Genomic DNA, 22,302 nt, shown 5'->3' with positions numbered 1-22,302 from the left:
ACACTGCATTCCAGCACCGGAGGACTCTGAACTACAGAAGGACTTTCTGAATTTGCCATCTGTTTAGAACAGCAAGAGGTTTTATTCTTTAATAGTTGTTGCCTTCTCAAGGCGTGGTGACCTGGTTTTGGCCCGGCACAGCGACCCAACCACAGGGCCACTCGGTCCAAATGCTCCTGACACCAATGTGGTGGAAAAACAAATGGCGTTTATTGAGGGGTCACAAGGGTTCTTATAGTTTGGGTAGTTAGTGTCACTTCCTCCTGCTTACGTCAGCAAGGTACATCAGGTACAGGGCAGGGGTCTGGTTGCAGAGGGGGTGTGTCCTAACTGACCGTACAGCCCGATATCTTCCGCACGCATGTCCCTAACTCTCTACATTTCCCCCCTCTCTCATGGTTAGTAAAAATGTGTAAAAGGTAAATGTTATAAAAATTTCGTGGGTTAGTAAGATTAGTACATAAAGTTATAAGTGTGTTAGTAACAGGAACGCTTCAAAGTAATTGTCGGCGTTCGACAAACATAATGTTAACCGCTTCTAAACGCTTTTTAACAAATAACACTAATTTGTTTAATATGCAAGGCCCGAAGGTTAGTGTTAGTAAGATCATGGCAAATGGGTCTATTAGGGAAGAAATTAGGGAGGTGAGCCATGGGGACCAGTTGAACCATGACTCAAACTGTCTCGGTTGAGCTTCTTTTCTCTTCGGGTTCGCTGGCATCTTGGGCGGTGCCAGGTTGCTTGATGGTTTCTCCCTCTCTTCAGGTAGTGGGGTGCGTGGGTTGTGGGGGTGTCTGATGATCTGGTCCTGCAAATAGAATCTCACAACTTTCGTTAGTTTTACTCTGAAGGTTTGGTTTGATAGATTTGAGTGGACACCGCATACCCTCGCCCCGTGAGCACTAGCTTCTGACTTTGTTCCCATTTCCCTAGTTCATTTTTGCTTTGAATTACTTTAGCTTGGTGAGAATTATAATTGTTGATATTTTACAATTCAATTTTAGTGTTTAATATTGTTCAAGAATTTTCCTTTTAAATGATAACTTAGGAGAATCTTCTCTGGATAAGATTCTTCATGTTTATCTCAAAGGAAAATGTTTTAGCTTTTGCAAGGCTAAATCAACTAGTGCAAATTACTTGATTTCAATTTTAACTCAGAAATATTTGAATGTTACAATTTTCTCCCTTTGTCAGCAAGTTTCAACCTGGCCACAATTGAAACAGACTGAGAGGGTTTTGATAGCAAACATTCTTTTGCTTAGCTAATATTCCAGCCTGGTCAGGGCTGAAACATTAGACTAGGCAAAATATTTTTCTATTATATTTTTAGATTAGACTTTTACTCAATTTTAATAAGTGGTAGAAAACTATGCAAGTTTAATTTGACTGTGAAATATTTTCCACTAAACCAATTCACATAATTTCGATTCACTAAACTTATAATGTTAAAGATCGTAACATCTTAAAGTTTTTCTGGATGGCTAATAACATATAATGCTAGTGCAATGTATACAAACAACATTAACAAACATTGTGGTGCCGACTTCAATACACTTTTAAGAGACATTAACATGTATTTGCTGCATTGGTAAAACATGTTTTTTGCAACTGCAAGAGAACGAGTTAACAAGACAAATATTAACTTAGTAAGGTTTGCAAAATATATAGGCTTTGACAAATTTAGTTCTGAGATGGGTAAAACAGCTGTTGAACTTTCTTGAGGGCAAACGTCACTTGGATTAATGTCTTTAATTTTTCTGGTTTTTATTTTAACTGGGTGGATGTTTATTAAGGGTTTTTTCTGCATTCTAATTTGTGTAGGTGTTTGAGTTTCACATCTTGCTTGAGATGGTGGCTTTTCGTGTGATTGGGTTTATTTCTCGGGGAGAAATTTTCTTGTCTCCATGGACGCTGAGTCAGATAGAGTTGGAGTTACTTTTGGCTACGTAGTATCAGCAGGATACTTTGTGTTTTTGGATGTTTTGAACGTCCTTCTGTGCTGTTGCCTTCTGAAATTGGACTTTTGGTTTTTGATACAAAGAAACAATTGCCGTAGAGTCGTAGCTAGGAGTTCTCGGAGCTCCCAGACTTTCACTTCCTGGTTCCAGTGGCTTCTCAAGGTGCTTCTGGGCGCTTCACAGCAGCGTCTTCGTGGCTGTCCCTCTCCGGGCGGCTGTGGGCGGCTGTGGGCAGTCGTGGGCAGAGGCTTCCATGGTGGTCTGGGGCACAAAGACGCCTTCTTTCTCTGCCGACAGTATGCCCGGCAGAGGCTATGCTGGGGTCGGGAGCGCTGCCCGGCTGGAGCTCGACTCGGAGCCGGAAGTGGACTGGCTGGGTGTTTCCGGGTTTCAGAGCTTTTTCCTCGGGTTCTGCCCCCGCCCCTCTTCCTCGTAGGATTGGGTCGCTCCTTCCCCCTGGGCACGCCCCGCCTGCTACCGGGGGAGGTTCTTGCCTTATAAGGACATGATTTAAACTGAGCACTTTGAATGGTTTTAAGTCTCTCTCCGGGAGTTTCCCCGCCTCCCTGCTTGCCCGCGCTTGCGCTGTTTGGCGAGCCTCCTGCATTTCCGCCCCCTACGCCACTGCCATGCGGTCCGGCGCCATTTTCAAACATGTGCGGTCGCCGCAGTTTTGCAGCCGCTTCGGGCTCTGATAATATAGCAGCATTCCGCGCCTCTTTCGCGAGCCCTTGCCAAAACATCCGCGTGTGTTCCCCCCCCTCCAATGGTGAGTCCAGTAGCAGAGGGGGGTTCCGGAGTTCCGGAGTCCCCGCGCTCGACCGGGTCTAAGTCTTCCGCAGTTTGCGTCGCAGCCCCGATCTCCAACAGCGGCATGGCTAATAAACAAGTCTGCGTGGTTTTCCAGGTCTCCTGTTCCTCCCGAGCTTTTCGCAAAGCCTGCATCAGCCTCCCCCACGATTTCAGAGTTTTTCCCGAGCCCGAGGACATGGTTTCCTCAGCCAGCACCTTAGTGCACTTATCCCATATCTCCGGATGGAGAACGTCGACTGGGCTTTCTATAGCCCCCAGCTTAATCAATCTCGGCACTGCGAGAATAAAATCTTTAAGCTGACACTGTATACCGTACTGCGTACGAATCTGACTTACGACCTTCGCGATAGCGTCCATGCTCTTCGCTGGTCCGGGAAGCGTCCTTCCCTGCCGCTCTAGTCCAGCTGAGCGGCCGCCGGCGCCTCGTCCAGGCGAACCCCGAATTCCAGGCGTAAATTCCTCCCGGGTTTCGGCACCAGATGTTGCCTTCTCAAGGCGTGGTGACCTGGTTTTGGCCCGGCACAGCGACCCAACCACAGGGCCACTCAGTCCAAATGCTCCTGACACCAATGTGGTGGAAAAACAAATGGCGTTTATTGAGGGGTCACAAGGGTTCTTATAGCTTGGGTAGTTAGTGTCACTTCCTCCTGCTTACGTCAGCAAGGTACATCCAGGTACAGGGCAGGGGTCTGGCTGCAGAGGGGGTGTGTCCTAACTGACCGTACAGCCCGATATCTTCCGCACGCATGTCCCTAACTCTCTACAAATAGTATTCATTTTTCATGCTTGTGAATACTTTGTTTGTTAAATAAACAGTTTTTTCACTTTTCTCCAAGGAGATTATTCTCCCAAACCAGTTGGGGGATGAGGTCACTGAAATCTGCATTTTAGAGGAGACCCCTTTGGAGGTTTCCTGCCAACATTTGCCCTAAACCAGGACATCCACCATAGGATAATCACTGCCTTTCATTGTTCTTACCCCAGAGGAGTGACCCAGTAGCTACTAGGCACCTTACCATGTGCCCTTCATCACAGAACATAGAGGCAGCAGATGAAAGGAAACTACTGATAATTTCACATGTAAAAGAATGAATTATTTGCCTTTAATCAGACATAAGAACTGCTGCCATTTATAGGGTATATATCCCCATTGCTTTGGTGTAGTAGGCCTTTGTCTACTATCTATGGTGACATTATCAGCTTATGTGGACAAACACACCATCCCTGCAATATTCAGGAGAGTATTTCCCCCATACTGTACCAGCCACAGTAAGCCTGCTGGCCTCCAACCTAAAAATGAAATTGCCTTGCACTCAAGAGAGCAAGAATGCAAGTTCTCTTGCATTTCCCAACTTTTTTTTCTTTTCTTTTTTCTTTTTTTTTTTTTTTTTTAGAGAGAGACTCTGCAGTGCACATGCTTCATTTCAGTCAAGTTTTTGGTGTTTTCTTTCGCAATGACCTTGAAAACAGATTCAATCTTGTACTCCTAGAACAACTTAAAACCTTCCCTTCCTGGCCTTCCAGGAGTTAAGAACACTCTGCTTGCCTATCTCAACCAGCATGGTCTAGCACTGTTTAGTTAGGCTGCCAAATCTAGTGGCTAGCAAGTCCCAACATAATTTGTGTCTTTAAGTCTTCCACACTTGTTTCAATAACCTTATTAGTCAAAGCAGGTATCACCTGTTATAGCCAGAAAAATCTATCAACAGAAAGCATGATTGCTCTTAATATCTGGCTATTTCCAACCTTCCCTGACATATTTGATTTTGGCCTTTGAAAGAGATCTGCAGTGGTTTATGGAGGTTCCCTAAGAAAAGCAAATCACCTTTTGAATTTTCACATTCTGTCTTGCTTACAAAAAACATCAACAGAAGAACCACCTGCTGTAGTTCATAGTGTATAAAAACCTTGTTACTTACCAAGATAGCAGCATGCAAGACTCTACAATTCCTCCTTTTATGTCAGAACCAACACTATAAAAGGAGGACACAGATAGTTGTATGAATACAAGGAAATACCATGTTAACATTAGTTGGCACAACCTGAAGCAGTACTGGTACACTGGCAGCATTTTTCTGAAGTTTCTGGTGAGGACTGCAGTCAAGGAAACAACCAAGAATAATTTACAGACATCTGCAGAAGCATGAACTTCTATACTAGGGAAAGACAGAACAGTACTCATTTAAGAATTGTGCAAGTTGGCAATAGAGGCTGGCATCACTGATTAATTAATACACACACTACTGAGTCGGACAATAGTGGTCTTTGAGACAAGGAAATTATCTTGCATTTCCTGCAACAGAAAGAAACTGCCAGAGGGATGCAGACAGTGACAAAAATCAACAGAAAATGTTGGCAGAAGCATTTGGACTGAGATTGCATTTTTCATTCAGCTCATACTGAAGGAGGAGAGGAAAGGAAGTTGCCAAGACAATAATTTATTTACTTTTTCACCTAAAGTTCAGATGAAAAATTAAAGAATCCTGATGTGCAGGAAGAACCTACAGGATTTAGATCTAAAGCAAAGCAATAATCTAAGATTACAAACAATTTTTGCTATGACTGTGACATATGTTATGTACAAAATGAAGAGCATAAGACAGCATAGCAGGGCATAAACTATATTCGCAAGACTAGGCATCAGCAAACATTGATGTCCATAAGATAATATCAGACCAAATTTTTTTGGTTCCTTGCTTAAAGAAAAGAAGACAATCTGCGTAAGAAAGGAGAAAATCCTCAAGCTTATCAGAGAACATAACTGGCATTTGCAAAAAATACTGACTGGAAAACATGAAAGAAACCTTCTTACACACTGAAGACAGACAGAAGAACAGTGATGCAATGGCCAAAGAAGTAAGAGGAAGAGAAGCTAAAGAGTCTCCTTTAAGATGAGTAGAGGCAAAAAACCAGTCATGGGTTGCAAATGCAGGAGGGAGCATACAGGACAATACATCTGATACATCAAGGTGGTGACAGACATAATAAAAAAGAGGTTTCACACCTTCTCTGTCCACATAGCATTTTTCCAAACCCACCGCTGAAGAATAAACTTCTGTACTACTACTTTTTCCATCTTCAATAGCTTCCAGAACCATTTCAGAACAGGTTGCATAAGAGTTTCTCTGTTCTATTGTACAGAGATACTCATTCCAGAGACTTTTTAAGAATAATGAGGTGTTTTTACCTTTTAGTATATATGTATAAATATTATGCCTTGAGATGATCGTGCTAATGTACTAGTTTTTAAACATCAGACACCAGTGAAGTGTATGACTGCCAACACTGTTCTGTTTTAGTATCAGTAAATGCTAAGAATCCTAAAATGTGTCTGTTCTTCATTCACGCAATGAATTTTGCACTAACCAGACAGATGCAGAGCAGCATACAAACTTGTACACAAGAAAGCAATACCATTCCCTTGCAACAAGAAGGAACTCAAGCCAATCACAAATATAAACAGCCCAAACAGTGAGGGTTACTACCAATCAAGTCAAACTCAATTTGAATACCTAGGAGGAGGATTCTTCATGCAGACACTGGTTTGGTTTTGACATATTTTGTTAACTGCAATAGATAAGGTTTGTTATAGGTGGCTAAAACACAATTACTCCATGCAGTGGCTGTAACATGATTAACAGTAGTAATGGTTATCTCACATAGACAACATACAAACTATATACCTAACAGTAACCAGAGAAATGTATGTGATAATAAACAGCTTGACTGTTTTAGCAAGCTAATGTTACAGATAACACACACACACACCACAAGTCACATACAAACAAGCTTACCGGCAATGGAAACAGTTTCCCGTTTACTTTAATACACAAACTATTAGGGTAATTATCTTCTTGAGGGCAGCTTGTCTCTGCTAGGCATAACCTATATCCCCAAAGAGAAAAAGCATAATTTTCAAGTGTCACCACATTCATATGTCCCCACAAACATCTAGACTTATGTTACACTAGCCAATAAAAAGTTGTAAGAGAACACTATGAAAAAGGTACCTTAGCTGAACTTGGACTGTGTAACCTCTTCTGCCCCCAGGCAAGAAGTCTCTGTGACAAAGAGAAATAAAAAGAGAAGTATCCATTTAGACAGTAGCTCTCATATTCCAGTCATACAGAGAAATAACTGGCACACCTGCCCCAACATCACTAAACTTTGTTCTTATTTTTCTTTTATTGAGCGATGAACAAGTTTTATAAGCAACACCTTTGTTTACCTACTGCAAATTACACAGGACTTTAAGATCAGCATTCTCTGTCAAGAGTTTATAGTAACAATAAAGTATGATTTTGCCAAAGGAAAAACCCTCTCGGCTTACACCATAGGTCTTGCAACAACATGAATCCTGTGACAAAAAAGCAGCCTTCTATTCCTGCAGTCAGGAAACACAGGGAAGAAAAGCTTATCACTTCTCTAAAAAGCGACAATTATTTGGAACAGAGTAATCATTAACTCTTTAATGAGGTAGGTTTTACCCTAAATGCACATAAATTCTGTGCATAGTAGTCCCTGAAGAAAATAGAACAGTTGGAGTAACTTCAGTGAAGATTATCATTCGGCATCTGCAAGCTTTATGTGCTGCATAAAAATGAACCAAAAACCCCACACTTTCTCCAGAAATTTTGCAAAAGTTTACCTCGACTATGCCACACTTCTTACCTGGAAATACAGATTTCTCTGACCTGATGAGGTGTTAAAGCAAAGATAAAAAACTTCTCTTGGAACCTCTGAATACTGCTCTGTACTACAAAGAGAGAGACACAAAAGAGGTTTACCTATGGTAATTAAAGTAATTGATTAAAACGGGATCTATAATTGAGGGATTTGGGGTTTTTTTCTGGAATGAGGCTTAAGTCACTTATATTCAAATTGTGGTTGAACTACATGCAACAAAATCATCAACAAAAAAGAAGGGAACAAATCATTCATTCAACTACATTCAGATGGCTTAATATCACATTACACTTTACTACTAAAGAAGCTTGGCAAGCAGCATCATAACCCTTTCTCCTAGGAGAGAAAGGTTCAAACAAACACGCAACAAAACATAACACAGCTATTTTAATGTACTACAAGAAGAGAACGTACACCAGAAGTTATTAATGGACCGATGGAAAATTACTCAATTCAGAAACACCTAATTGTAACTAAACCTTTGAGAAGGAGGAGAGAGGAGAAGGGGGAGAAGGAACACAACCCCTAAGGCCACAGAAACCAGCTAGCCTTGATATCTGGGAATTACATCAGTAGCATTTAGCAATAAATAAATAAATAAATGAAACTTTCATATCAGAAACTGACTTGTCTGTCAGTGATGTGAAACTGTAATATTTTAGTATTAAAGGTTCATAGTTTGTACATGTTACTTTTCTACTTTCTTTCAACTGAGAAGTTAGAAATCTTGACCTGAAATAAAAGTTCATTGGACTTGTCCAACAATTTAAAGTAAGTAGCAAGAAGGACAAACACAAAAATAGCACAACTAAACCAGGCAAATTTGGAAAAGCTACTACACTGTCTTGTACACTGTGACATTGAGAGAATAGTAATCTCTATGCCCATAAAAAACACACAAAAAGGACACAAACATGAAATAGAACCCAGGTAGAGCAAACACACACTAAGTTCCTCAAAACAACTCAAACCAGCTACATTGTGCACGTATGCATGTGCACACACACACACCACAGACAACATTTTATATTTTAAAATGATACTTGAGCACATGTAAAAAAAATCATGGAAATATTCTGTTGTTGAATTGAGTGTTGGTTAAAATTAAACCCCCAGACCTACACCTGCTCTTGTGTTCTCAGTGCAAAAGAATACCTACACTCATCTCTTTAAAAGAGTTGCAGTGAAGTGGACTATACTCCTAGCTCTCTGACCTACCTGTTTTTTGAATCCTTAATTCTCAAACACATAAAACTTGTTTGTTCCATATCTCAATCACCCAGGTCTACTAACTGGGACTCTAAGCTATCCACATCAGTAAAAAAAAATAAATAAAGGAAGCCTCACATCCAAATTTGCATGTGAATCCATGGTAAGAGTAATTTTCAGCCAATGTTCTTGTCCTTCTAAAATCAGAGTCATAGAATCATCAAGGTTGGAAGAGACCTTTAAGATCATCCAGTCCAACTGTCAACCCAGCACTATCACTGTAACCACTAAATCCCTATATCACATCACTCAGCACCAGATCCAGATACCTCTTGAATACCTCCAGGGATGGTGACTCCACCATCTCCCTGGGAAACCTATCCCAATGCTTGACCACCCAAACAGTGGAATTTTTTTTCTAATATCTAATCTGAATCTCCCCTGTCTCAGTAAGAGAGAAAGAAAAGCCCATTATTTGCATATCATCCATTCCTCATATCTCATTTCCCCACTCCTCCTCACAAATATGAGTTGTGGTGCAGTCTGAAAGACTCCATGATCAGTTAAGAAACTAAAATGCATAAAGAAGATGCAAACAGCTTGCAAAATGCTGAAGTGTTTCTAAACAATACTACTAAATAGTTTGGGAACATTTTTTCCTATGTAAGGTAAGTCAGGTTGAATTTCAAGACAGAAAACATATTTCCAAACAATTAAATACATTGAAGAATGAGGCATTTGAGGAAGTTAAACTGAGATTTCAGGTTATTTGGAAGACAAAGGTCCATCCAACATTTTAATATACAGTATGGCAACAACTTGTAGGCTGAGAAACCTTCACTAATCTGAGTACAACACTGAACACTGCAGCACAAATTATCTATTTCCGTGCCAGATATCAGAACCTGCAGAATTGCTGAAGCAAGAGAAGGGTAAACTAACAAACCAGTACATTTGTTCTCTTTATGTTGTTGTAACTTATTAATTACGGACCCTGAAATCCTTTTCCTGTTTACCCTCTGTATTAGGTCTGGCTAAGCTGGAGTTCATTTCTCTGTAGCAGCCTTCGCAGTACTGTCCTTTGCATTGGGAGATAGAAAGGCGTTGATAACACACCAGTGTTTTGACTACTGCTAAGCAGCACTGGCACAGCATCAGTGCTATATCTCAGCATTCCCCCTTATCAAGGGGCTGGGGGTGGGCAAGATCCTGGGAGGGGACACAACCAGGCCAGGTGACCCAAACTGACCAAAGAGTTATTCCATGCCATACGACATCAGCTCAGATATAAAAGCTAAGGGAGGGAGGATGAACGGGGGAGGGGGTGGGGCATTTGTTATTCTACAATATTTGCCTTCTGGAGCAACCACAATGCATGCTGAAACCCTGCTTCCTGGGAAGTGTCTGAAAATTGCTCACTGATGGGAAGTAGAGAATAAACTTTTTTCTTTTTTTGCTTTAGTAAACTGCCTTATCTCAACCTACAAGTTGTTTTCCATCTTATTTTCTCTCCCCTGTCCTGCTGGGGAGTGATAGAGCAGCCTGGTGGACACCTGGCATCCAACCAAGGTCAACCCACCACACCCTGACAGATGTGTTCCTCACTTGCAACAGGCAGAGATTTCAGGTCCAAATATTTCAGCCAAAAGTGGAGGTTCAGACTAAATATTAGGAAGCATTTTTTTACCAAAGAGGGTGGTCAAGCACTGGAACAGGCTGCTTAGATACGTGGTTGTCCTGGTTTAAGGGACCGTATCGCCAGAAAAAGAAAAAGGCGAGAGTTGTATTTTTTTCCAAAATGGATAGTGAAAAAATAAAATTCCCTCCCTCCCAGTTTACTATAATTTGGAAATTAAGGAACTCTCAGGCAAAAGGTTTGGGTTTTGGAATAACAGTTCTTTACTGATATATCTACAAGATAAACAGGAACAACATCAGTTATGAACAGATCAGTGACAAAATAGAACGAAACTTAGTCTCAGTCCTTTTGTCCGGTCAGGCCACACGGTCCCGGTGGAGCGGGGGGGCGGAGTGGCTTTTTTTTTCTCAGTCGCGGGAACTGCAGGAGCAGGCAGGCAGCCACGGCAAGGTCGTCCCAGGTGGGAGACGGGGGAAGGAAAAGAAACCTCCACTCACCGTTTGTGTCCCGGTTCTCAGCGCTGTTCTCAGAAGCACGAAGCTGAGGCAGTGTCGGAGTGCAGGGCCTGGTCGCACCATGGAGCAAGAAAGAAGTAGTTCTCTCCTCCGCGTTTGGGCTGGCCAGCGCAAGTGGTTCATCCCAAGGACAAAGCAACTTACAGTTATTCATCCCCACCCCCTCTTTGTCTTGAGCAATTAGAAACCAGGGAGTTGCTGGGCTAGGTTACTTTGACATACTAATGGGAAAAATTCTCTCCACTGAGGGAAAGAGTAAAAAAAACTCCCCCAACCTCCAATATCATCCACCCCAGAATTTTTCCCATGCTAACATACTACATCAAATTGGAACCTTTAAATTATATACATACATGCAGTTACAGACACAGTATCATAGACAGTTCACCCTAGAACAAGGTCTCCTTGGGGTATGCATCGGGTTTCTCCATCCTTTTGCATCACCCACCAGGTACAACCTGGTCCTTGAGCAAAAACCACCCCACGGACATGATTGTCTTTGCTGGAGGCAGAGTTCACCCAAACAGTTTTCCCTAGCATACCTCTCATGTGTACCACTGGAACGTTATCTCCATCTGGTGTTCCCAAGAGCTAAGATTGGGCAGGGCCTGCTCGGTTAGTGGAGTCTTGGGTATTCACTAACCATGTGGCCTTTGGTAGATTACTTTCCCAGTTCTTGAAAGTCCCCCCACCAAGTGCCTTCAAGGTGGTTTTAAGCAGGCCATTGCACCGTTCGACCTTCCCAGTTGCTGGTGCATGGTAGGGGATATGGTCACCCATTCAATGCCATGTTCCTTAGCCCAGCTGTTTATGAGGTTGTTCTTGAAACGAGTACCGTTGTCTGACTCAATTCTCTCAGGGGTACCATGCCTCCAAAGGACCTGTTTTTCAAGGCCCAGGATGGTGTTCCGAGCAGTGGCGTGAGGCCCAGGGTAGGTCTCCAACCATCCGGTGGTGGCTTCTACCATAGTCAGTACGTAGCGTTTGCCTTGGCGGGTTTGAGGCAGTGTGATGTAGTCAATCTGCCAGGCCTCCCTGTACTTATATTTGGACCAACGCCCACCATACCAGAGGGGCTTCACCCGCTTGGCTTGCTTGATGGTAGCACATGCATCACAGTCATGGATAACTTGAGAAATACTGTTCATGGTTAGATCCACCCCTCGGTCTCGTGCCCACTTATAGGTGGCATCTCTGCCCTGATGACCTGAGGCATCATGGGCCCATCGAGCCAGGAACAATTCTCCCTTGTGCTGCCAATCTAAGTCTATCTGTGACACCTCTATCTCTGAGGCCTGATTTACCTGCTCGTTGTGTCGGTGCTCCTCATTAGCCCGACTCTTTGGGACATGGGCATCCACATGACGAACTTTCACAGGGAGCTTCTCTACCCGGGTGGCAATGTCTTTCCACTAATCAGCAGCCCAGATTGGTTTTCCCCTATGTTGCCAGTTTGCCTTTTTCCACCTTTCCAGCCAACCCCACAGAGCACTGGTTACCATCCATGAGTCAGTATAGAGGTAGAGTTTTGGTCACTTCTCTCTCTCAGCAATGTCCAAGGCCAGCGGAACAGTTTTGAGTTCAGCAAGTTGACTTGATCCACCTTCTCCTTCGGTAGCTTGTGCAACCTGTCATGTGGGGCTCCATACAGTTGCTTTCCACTTCCAGTTCATCCCCACGATGCGGTAGGAGTCATCACTGAAAAGAGCAGAGCATGTTTCATCTGCTGGCAGTTGGTTATACGGTGGGGTTTCTTCAGCCCGGGTTACTTGTTCTTGTTCCTTGTCATCGGTGAGACCAAAGTTTTCACCTTCTGGCCAGTTCACAATTGTCTCCAAAATCCCAGAGCGAGTCGGGTTTCCAATGCAGGCGCGTTACGTGATGAGGGCAATCCACTTGCTCCATGTGGCATCGGTGGCATGGTGGGTAGAGGAAACCTTTCCTTTGAACATCCACCCCAGCACTGGTAGTCAAGGTGCCAGGATGAGTTGTGCTTCCGTGCCGATCATTTCTGAAGCAGTTTGGACTCCCTCATAGGTAGCCAAGATCTCCTTCTCTGTGGGAGTGTAATTGGCTTCAGACCCTCTGTAGCTTCGGCTCCAGAATCCCAGAGGTCGGACTCGAGTCTCCCCAGGAACCTTCTGCCAAAGGCTCCAAGACAGTCCATGGTTCCTGGCTGCAGAATAAAGCACATTCTTCACCTCTGATCCCGTCCTGACTGGGTCAAGGGCTACCGCATGAGCGATCTCCTGCTTGATCTGGGCAAAGGCTTGCTGCTGCTCAGCACTCCAGTGAAAATTGTTCTTCTTACGGGTGACCAGTATGAGAGGGCTCACAATCTGACTGTACTCAGGAATGTGCATTCTCCAAAAGCCTATGGCGCCTAAGAAAGCTTGTGTTTCCTTCTTGTTGGTTGGTGGAGACATCACAGTGATCTTATTGATGACCTCAGTGGGGATCTGGTGCCATCCATCTTGCCACTTTACTCCCAGGAACTGGATCTCTCTGGCAGGTCCTTTGACTTTGTTCTTTTTAATGGCAAAGCCGGCTCTCAGCAGAATCTGGATGATTTTCTCTCCCTTCTCAAATACCTCCACTGCCGTGTTCCCCCATGCAATGATGTCATCGATGTATTGCAGGTGTTCTGGAGCTTCACTCTTTTCCAGTGCAGCCTGGATCAGTCCATGGCAGATGGTGGGGCTGTGTTTCCACCCCTGGGGCAGACGATTCCAGGTGTACTGCACGCCCCTCCAGGTGAAAGCAAACTGAGGCCTGCACTCTGTTGCTAGAGGAATGGAGAAAAATGTGTTGGCAATGTCAATGGTGGCATACCACCTTGCTGTCTTGGACTGCAACTCGTACTGGAGCTCCGGCATGTCTGGCACCGCAGTGCTCAGCGGTGGAGTCACTTCATTCAGTGCACGATAGTCCACAGTCAGTCTCCATTCTCCATCAGACTCGCGCACAGGCCAGATGGGGCTGTTGAAGGGTGATTGGATTTTGCTGACCACCCCTTGGCTCTCCAGCTCACGGATCATCTTGTGCATGGGGATCACGGCATTTTGATTCGTTCGGTACTGCCGGCAGTGCACTGTTGAGGTTGCAATTGGCACTCGCTGTTCTTCCACCTTCAGAAGTCCCATTGCAGATGGGTTTTCTGACAGTCCAGGGAAGGTGTTCAACTGCTTAATGCCCTCTACCGCTATAGCAGCTATTCCAAAAGTGCACCTGAATCCCTTTGGGTCTTTATAATAGCCACTCCTGAGAAAGTCTATGCCTAGAATGCGCGGAGCCTCTGGGCCAGTTATAATTGGATGTTTCTGCCACTCCTTCCCAGTCAGGCTCACCTCAGCTTCCAGCAAAGTCAATTCCTGTGATCCCCCCGTCACTCCAACAATGGAAACACGCTCTTCCCCCACATGTTCTGATGGTATTAGGGTGCATTGTGAACCAGTATCAACTAATACCCTATATTCTTGTGGTTCTGATGTGCCAGGCCATCAGATCCACACAATCCAATAGACTCTGTTATCCCGTGCCTCTCCCTGGCTAGAGGCAGGGTCCCTCTAGCCCTGGCTATTATTCCTTTCCTGAACATACATAGTGGAGGTTCCTTCAAGTGGGTCTGACAGATTATCCTCCCTTCTGTAATGCCCAGAACCTTGGTCATGGGAGGTTGAGGCTACCTTCACTTTAGTGTAGCTCCCTCGGTTAGCATTTCCCTCCCTGAATTGATGCACCCGTGCTGCCAAGACAGAAGTGGGTTTCCCATCCCATTTTCCCATGTCTTCCCCATGGTTACGCAGAAAAAAACACAGGTCAGCTCGTGGGGTGTACCCTCTTTCACTAGCTGGGGGGCGTTGGGCTGTAACCTTGGGGTACGAGGCTCGCACTGGTGCTGCCTTGATCTTCCTGATCTCCTCCCTCATCTCACTTATCTCACCTCTCATCCCCCTCACTTCCTTCATCTCCTCCCTTATCCCTGCCTGTATGCCATCATTGACCACAGCAGAAACCTGGGCCTGCACTGCGCCATTCATCATACTGTGAAAATCCCGAAGCTTGTTAGCAACAGAGCTCTCTGTTTCTCCGTGTTCATCAGCATTAATCATTGCAATGAAGGTGGTATATTGAGATGGTCTTAGGTTTGCCAGATTCCACAGCATGTGCCCTGTGCACCTGACCTTGTCAGGGTCATTGTCATGCTGTCCACCACTCTCAAAGCGTACCTCCAGTACTTCCACTTCTCTCAGCTTTTGAATTCCTTCCTCAAGGGTTTTCCAATGCATTCCATGGTGGTGGTCCTGCATTCTTTCTCTGTTGACAAACCTGTCTCTTACACTCATTAAATGCCGCTCCCAGAGGGGAAGGGGGCCTGGCTCCCTTACGAATATGTGGTCCACACCTGAGTCCTGGGACAAGGAACTCAAATTCCTTGCTTCTGTACCATCCAAGTGCACACCTGTACCCATGAGGTCCCAGACCCGAAGTAACCAAGTTGTCAAAGCCTCCCGACCCCTTCGTGCAATATCTTTCCGCAGATTGCGGAGATTTTCATAAGACAGGGACTCAGTGATGATTTTAACCTCTGGCTCCCCTGCTGGTTGTGAGGGCCCTCCTCTCTGGTCCTCTTTCTCTAGGTGCCTTGTTTTCATTTCAGACTTTCTAGTTTCCACAGGGGTGACTGCTGCTGGCTGTGTGTGTCCTTGCAATTCTGCTGGAACCTGAGCAGATGTAACACCTATGGGTTCCACTGCAGCATCACTGGATTCTTCCCCTTTAAGGCAGGGCTTCTAACCAGCTGGGGAGAGGTACTCCTCCATCATCTGGCTCATTTATCTGTTTCACTAGAACCCCTACCCACTCCGGGTGGTTCCTTTCTGAGGTGGACTGTGGGGCAGGGTCAGGCTCTGGGGCAGCATCCCTAGTCTCTGGGGCAGGGTCAATGTCTGCAGCACCATCCCTATTTCCTGGAGTAGGTATCAGAGTTGTTATCCAGCTCAATCCCCCCTTATCTCTAAATGTTAAATAGGACAAGCCTATCAGTAACACCAGCCACTGTATGATATCATTAGCATTTAGAGGATATTTGAACCCTTCCAGAACTGGTGGGGTAGACCCAAAAATCTGGGTGAAGGACTGGGAGAAAATTTCCCCTGGTGTCATTCCCTCACAGAAGTACCATTATTAGAGCAATCCCAGAAATATACAGTGAGTGTGTGATAGCCCTGAATCCATGTACCTGCCTTCCAAAAGAAGTTAAAAATCCGTGAATTCCTCACCTTATCAAGCCATAAAGCAAGTTGGATAACAACCACAGTAGCCTTAGTTATAGGGTCCATGTTTATGTAAGGGTTTGCAAATGGGAGAGATACATGTATGAACACGTGCAGCCCAAACCAGATTAAACTGGACCACAAGTTGCTAGCACACAAAAAGACAATCTTAGGCAACTGAAGAACTGTTATTCCTTAACCTCTGCCCCACATTCGGGCACCAAGATCTGTCCTGGTTTAAGGGACAGTATTGCCAGAGAAAGGCGAGAGTTGTTTTTTTTTCCAAAATGGATAGTGAAAAAAATAAATTCCCTCCCTCCCAGTTTACTCTAATTTGGAAATTAAGGAACTCTCAGGCAAAAGGTATGGGTTTTGGAATAACAGTTCTTTACTGACATATCTACAAGATAAACAAGAACAACATCAGTTATGAACAGATCAGTGACAAAATAGAACGAAACTTAGTCTCAGTCCTTTTGTCCGGTCAGGCCACACAGTCCCGGTGGAGCAGGGGAGGGCAGAGTGGCTTTTTTTTTCTCAGTCGCGGGAACTGCAGGAGCAGGCAGGCGGCCACGGCAAGGCCGTCCCAGGTGGGAGATGGGGGAAGGAAAAGAAACCTCCGCTCACCGTTTGCGTCCCGGTTCTCAGCGCGTTTATCAGAAGCACAAAGCTGTAGCAGTGTCGGAGTGCAGGGCCTGGTCCCATCATGGAGCAAGAAAGAAGTTCTCTCCTCCGAGTTTGGGCCAGCGTGAGTGGCTCATCCCAAGGACAAAGCAACTTAGAGCTATTCATCCCCATCCCCTCTTTTGTCTTGAGCAATTAGAAACCAGGGAGTTGCTGGGTTAGTTTACTTTGACATGCTAATGGAAAAAATTCTCTCCACTGAGGGAAAGAGTAAAAAAAAACTCCCCCAACCCCCAACAGTGGTCAATGCCCCAAGTATGTCAGTGTTTAAAAAACATTTGGACAATGCCCTTGACTATTACTCTAACTTCTGGCCAGCTCTAAAGTGGTCAGGCAGTTGAAGGATCATTGTAGGTACCTTCCAATTGAACTATTCTACTCTAATATTCAAAAGAAAAGATCTTGAATCATATAATATTTACAAAAGAGAACACTCTTTTCTGAAGTGTGGCTTGGCACTTTGGGGAACAAGTGGTGAAGAGAGGGCAAGGGTAGAGATGAGAAGGGGAGTTTCCACTTTTTTCCCAGCTGCAAAAAGCCATTGAAGTAGAATTTGTACTTTCATTAGCAACACTTATTTCATGAATTAATCAACCTACAGCACTATTAAACTCTTACCTAAATGTGTAGGTTTTATGAGCACATCAAGCACATCATAAAATGGTAAGTTTTTCAGTTGAACATCAGGATGAACAGGTGGAATTGGAGGGGATGGTTGCTGCATCTCAAAGTGGGGCTTAGTGTCTTGGAGGAACACAGAATTGACAGGCGAGGAAGGAGACTGAGGTGTGACTAAAGAAGAAGAGAGTGGGTGAATGCCAGCAAGCTCAGCAGGAGAGGAACTACTGTCCAAATTGAAAACTGCAGGTTTTATAGCAAATAAATCCAAAAGTCCTTCAAACGTCCTTGGATACCGATGCCTATAGAGTTCTCGGATTTTGATCTGAACTGTTGGCCTGCAGCCGCTCTTCAGTAAGTGCAGTGCCCTCATCAGGAGGTCATGTTTCCGCCCGCTTTTATTACGTCCAGCAAACCCCATCAACACTTGTAGTTCAAAAACACGAAAACTTGATACCATATTCTAGAAAGAAAAGAGAGGTAAGCACAGGTAAACCAACAGTACCCCAAGTAAGCACTTTTGAGGAGTATAGTAAAGCATGTTAAATCATTCTAGTTTCACACTTGTTATCTTAGGTACTACCTGACACAAAAGTACAGTAATTTCACAATTATAAGTCACACCATTTGGACTAAAGTTTTGGTCCGTACCCGGAAGTGCAGTTTGTAATCCAGAGCAGCTTATATATGAACAATGTTCTAAAAGTTGCCAATCTGGAAGTGAGAGCCCATAGCAGCCCCAAGCCGAGCTGGAGCCCGGCCAGACCCAGCAGAGGTGAGGCCGGCGGTGCGGGATGGGCCAGCGGCGTGGGGCGGGGCTGCCCGGCAGCAGGGGGCCACCCGACAGAGCCAGAGCCAGCAGCGCAGGGAAGCCCGGTGGCGGGGGGAAGACGGGAAGACCGGCAGAGCCGGGGCCAGCAGCACGGGGAAGCCCGGCAGTGGGGGGAAGCCCGGCAGAACCGGGGTCAGCAGTGCGGGGCCGCCCAGTGGAGTGGGGGAGCCTGGCGGCGCAGGGGAAGCTTGGCAGCAGGGAGAAGCTCAGCAGCAGGGGGAAGCCCGGCAGCAGAGGGAAGCTCAGCAGCAGGGGGAAGCCCGGCAGCAGGGGGAAGCCCAGCAGAGCCAGGGCCAGCAGCATGGGACTGCCTGGTCGCAGAGGGAAGCCCAGTAGCGCGGGGTCGCCTGACAGCGCGGGGAAGCCCGGCGGCGCAGGGGAGCCCGGCAGAGCCGGGCCAGGGCAAGCAAATGTGGCGGCGGCGGTGCAGGCGGTGAGCAGGGGTGAGTGAGCCCGGTGGCGGCAGTAGCGCCGCCCAGCTGGCCCCGAGTGGCCTCGCCCAGTGGCAGCGCCAAGCTGGGCCACCCGGCCCCATCGTCAGCCCCAAGCAGGCCGAGTCTGCCCGGCCCCGAGTCGAGCCAGTAAACCCCGTGATCCCGCAATTCTGTTACTAATTGGCAACTTTGTGAAAGTTGCACACGGATCCTCGTTGCAAACAAAGTGCGGTTAATAATCTGGTGCAGTTTATATATGGAGGAAGAGCGAAATGTTGCCGACACCCCGGAGGTGTGGCTTATAATCAGGTGCAGCTTGTAATCATGAAATTACTGTATAGTTAAAAACAAAGCATCCAGGACGAAGATTGAGTTTGGTTGTATTATAATTTCAAAGACTTGTTTCCACACTCAAACAATAGCAACAACAAAACCTTCATGCAATCCATGCATTAAATAGGTTAAATGGGTCTCAAATTCGCAGGCAGAAACACAAGTTCTAACACAAAGTATGTGTCTCACTTCATGAAATGAGCAAAAATACAAAAATCCTGATGAATTAGTATTATGGTCTGTCTTCCAACACATTTTAAGCACTTCCTTATTTTATTTCTTAAGTTCTGCATAGTTTATTTTAATACTTCTTTTATTTTGGACGGCATGTTAAAGGCATGCATGAACAGAGAAAGGCACATCAGGTTTCATTCCTAAAAGGATGGCACAGTAAGGTGGACAGTTTTTAAAGGTTATATTATATTATATTATATTATATTATATTATATTATATTATCCAACTGCTTAACCAACAAAACTGATTCTTCAAACTTTGCAGAAAACCTTCTGTCCTTTTCATATAACATTCTGGTATGGTGGGTCACAAAGATCTCTTCAAAGGAAATAATACTATTCAGTTGGTTATCACAGTTGTGGGAGACTTTGAGGATTGAACTATGAAGTCCATAAACAGAAAGACTCTCATTAAAAAAAAGTTCACTATGCAAAAGGAAACAATCTTCTTTCCCCATTACTACAAAAGAGGAACTTAGCATAGGCACATCATTTCATTTCTGTGAACAAGCTCTTACAACCATACAGTCAGCTACCAAAAAACGTCCACACTTCTCCTGGTTGCTTGGTCCCTATTCTCACCTTGGAAATTTGTTTTGACAGTAGGGTAGCCCAGGGAATTGAATCAGATGAAAACTGAACTTAGAACCATGGAATCATTTAGGTTAGAAAATACCTTTAAGATCATTGAGTCCAACCGTTCACCCAGCACTGCCAAGTCCAACTTTAAATTGTGTCCCCAAGTGCCACATCTACACATCTTTTAAATCCCTCCAGGGATGGTGTCCTGGGTTACCCAAAATGTTATTGTATTCCATAGCTATCTGTGTCCAAAATTGTTACTCTCTCTTTCAGACTCAGCAGCTGGAAATGGAACCACAGGGCTGGGGAGTGCTGGTCCCTTTTTAAGGCTGGGATTGCTTAGGCAGAAGGGCTCTTGCTCTTTCCCTTGAGGCAGTGAAAGGCAGAAGCTCCCCTTTTTTTTCTTTTGGTTTTCCCTGAGGGGGTTGCTTCAGGCAGGTCTCCAAGAAGCTGCATTTCACAATCCTAAACTGCTTCAAGGCAAATTCCACAAATACCTGTCTACAGCAGAACCATGCTGAGAAAAACGGAACAGCCCTGCTCCATAAGGTCACCCCAGTTGGCTGCCTGCTGCTTCTGTCGAGGAGAAGGCAAAATCCCTCCACAAGTTCCAGCTGCTGACTGAGCTCAAGCCACCTTTGTCAACAGAATTGCCATCGCCAGAAAGATAAGAGAGGCATTTGGCTGGTTTTGGACTCCAGGTTTTCTTTTTGTTTTGTCCTTCTCCCCTGTTGGTTATCTGGGGGGAGGGTTTGTCCACCATTTTCCCTTTGACTCCTAGACCACATGGTTGTCTATAGAGGGTGCCATCTTGGGGAAGAGGTTTCTCTACCATTTCAGTTTAACTTTGTTGCTGGGAGTCCTCAAGATTTAGCAACATTGTATCTACTCATTACTTACTGATATTTTTTGCCTGTTGCTGTTTAATTTTTAGTAAACTGTTATTTTTCCACTTATATCTACTGGTATTAATCTCTCCTATTTTGGTGGAAAGGAAGGGGTTAAAACTAAAAGGGGAGGTAACTCATTTTGGAGTGTCCATCTCTTAAATTGTCTTAAGCCAAGACAAATAGTGACTCCACCAATGCCCTAGGGAGCCTGTTCCAGTGCTTGACAACTCTTTAAGTTAATAATTTTTTCCTAGTATCCAATGTAAAGCTCCCCTGGTGCAACTTTGAGGCCATTTCCTCTCATCCTCTTACTCAGGAGACTGATCCCACCTCACTGCAACCTCCTTTCAGATAGTTTTAGAAAGCAAAAAGGTCTCCCCAGAGCCTCCTTTTCTCCAGATGAAACACCTCCAGCTCCCTCAGCTGCTCCTCATCAGACTTGTGCTTCTCATGGTTTGACACTGGCTAAATGCCAGGCACACACAAAAGCTGCTCATTCACCCTCCCCTGCCACAGCTGGGCAGAGGAGAGAAAATTTAACTAAGGGTTCATGAGTTAAGGACCAGGAGAAAACACTCCAAGGGCAAAAACAGGCTCAACTTAGAGGTACAAAGTGAATTTATTACTAAAAAATTCAGAGGAGGATAATGGGAAGTAAAATAAGCCCTTAAAAACACCTTTTTTTCCCCTCAACCTCTCCCTCCTTCCCACTGACACCTCAGGGAGACAGGGTTGTGGGGGTTTTGGTCAGTTCATCACCCGAGGTTTTCTTCTGCTGCTCAGGGAGAGAAGTTGTTCCCCTGTGAGACTGTGGAGTCCCTCCCACAGGACATATTTTTCTGTGAACTTCTCCAGCGTGGCTCCAATCTCACAAGCAGCAGTCCTGACAAAACTGCTGCAACATGAGTCCTTCCCATGGGCAGTCCTCCCAAAACTGCTGTAGAGTGGGTCACTGTTCCATGGGATGCAGTCCTCCAAGGACAGGCTGCTCCAGCATGGGAGCAGGAACCCTCTCTCCACGGGTCTGCTACAGGATCACAGCCTCCTCCCAGGCATCCACCCACTCCAGCATGAGCACCTCCCCCATGGGCTGTGGGTGGATTTCTGCATCCCCCATGGACCTCCATGGGCTGCAGGGGGACAGCCTGCTTTACCATGGTCATCACCACAGCCTACAGAGGAATCTCAGTTCCAGCACCTGGAGCACCTCCTCCCCCTCCTTCTTTCTTCACTGACCTTAATGTCTGTTGTTTTCCCTCACATGTTCTCACCTCCTCCTCTTCTCTAGCTGGAATTAAAACCGTGCCCCCACTTTGTTTTGATTTTCTTCTTAAATATGTTATCACAGAGGCATTACCACCATTTCTAATTGGCCCAGCCTTGGCCAGCAGCATGTCCATCTTCATGGCCATCAGCCACTGGGTCTGCCAGATATGGTGGAAGCTTCTAACAGCTTCTCACAGAAGCCACCTCTGTGCCCCCCCTCCCCGCTACCAAAAATCAGGCCGTGCAAAAACAACACAGTGCTCCAGACCCTTCACCAGTTCTGTTGCCCTTCCCTGGACAGACTCCAGCTCCTTAATGTCTTTCTTGGCATG

The 22,302-nt window shown here is 45.2% G+C and overlaps 1 protein-coding gene across 4 annotated transcripts in view; it reads right to left on the bottom strand.

The window, feature by feature from the left end:
* Window positions 1-1,615: 1,615 nt before the first annotated feature.
* LOC117005064 (E3 SUMO-protein ligase PIAS2-like) overlaps window positions 1,616-22,302 on the bottom strand; it is a 34,493-nt gene continuing 13,806 nt past the window's right edge. The window contains exons 2-7 of one of the 4 annotated variants that reach the window (XM_033076303.1): window positions 17,400-17,862; window positions 7,444-7,528; window positions 6,783-6,833; window positions 6,567-6,657; window positions 4,692-4,745; window positions 1,616-3,332 (exon numbers count right to left, since the gene is read on the bottom strand). In XM_033076303.1, coding sequence (XP_032932194.1) covers window positions 4,734-4,745; window positions 6,567-6,657; window positions 6,783-6,833; window positions 7,444-7,528; window positions 17,400-17,862 — 702 coding nt within the window. In that variant the 3' untranslated portion in view covers window positions 1,616-3,332; window positions 4,692-4,733. The other 3 variants (XM_033076301.1, XM_033076300.1, XR_004419759.1) reach the window with 3 other exon arrangements.

This window comes from Catharus ustulatus, chromosome W, assembly GCF_009819885.2.
Source record: "Catharus ustulatus isolate bCatUst1 chromosome W, bCatUst1.pri.v2, whole genome shotgun sequence".
NCBI classification, from domain to species: domain Eukaryota; kingdom Metazoa; phylum Chordata; class Aves; order Passeriformes; family Turdidae; genus Catharus; species Catharus ustulatus.
The sequence above is the reverse complement of the archived record's forward strand: the minus strand, read 5'-3'. Positions and strand labels throughout refer to the sequence as shown.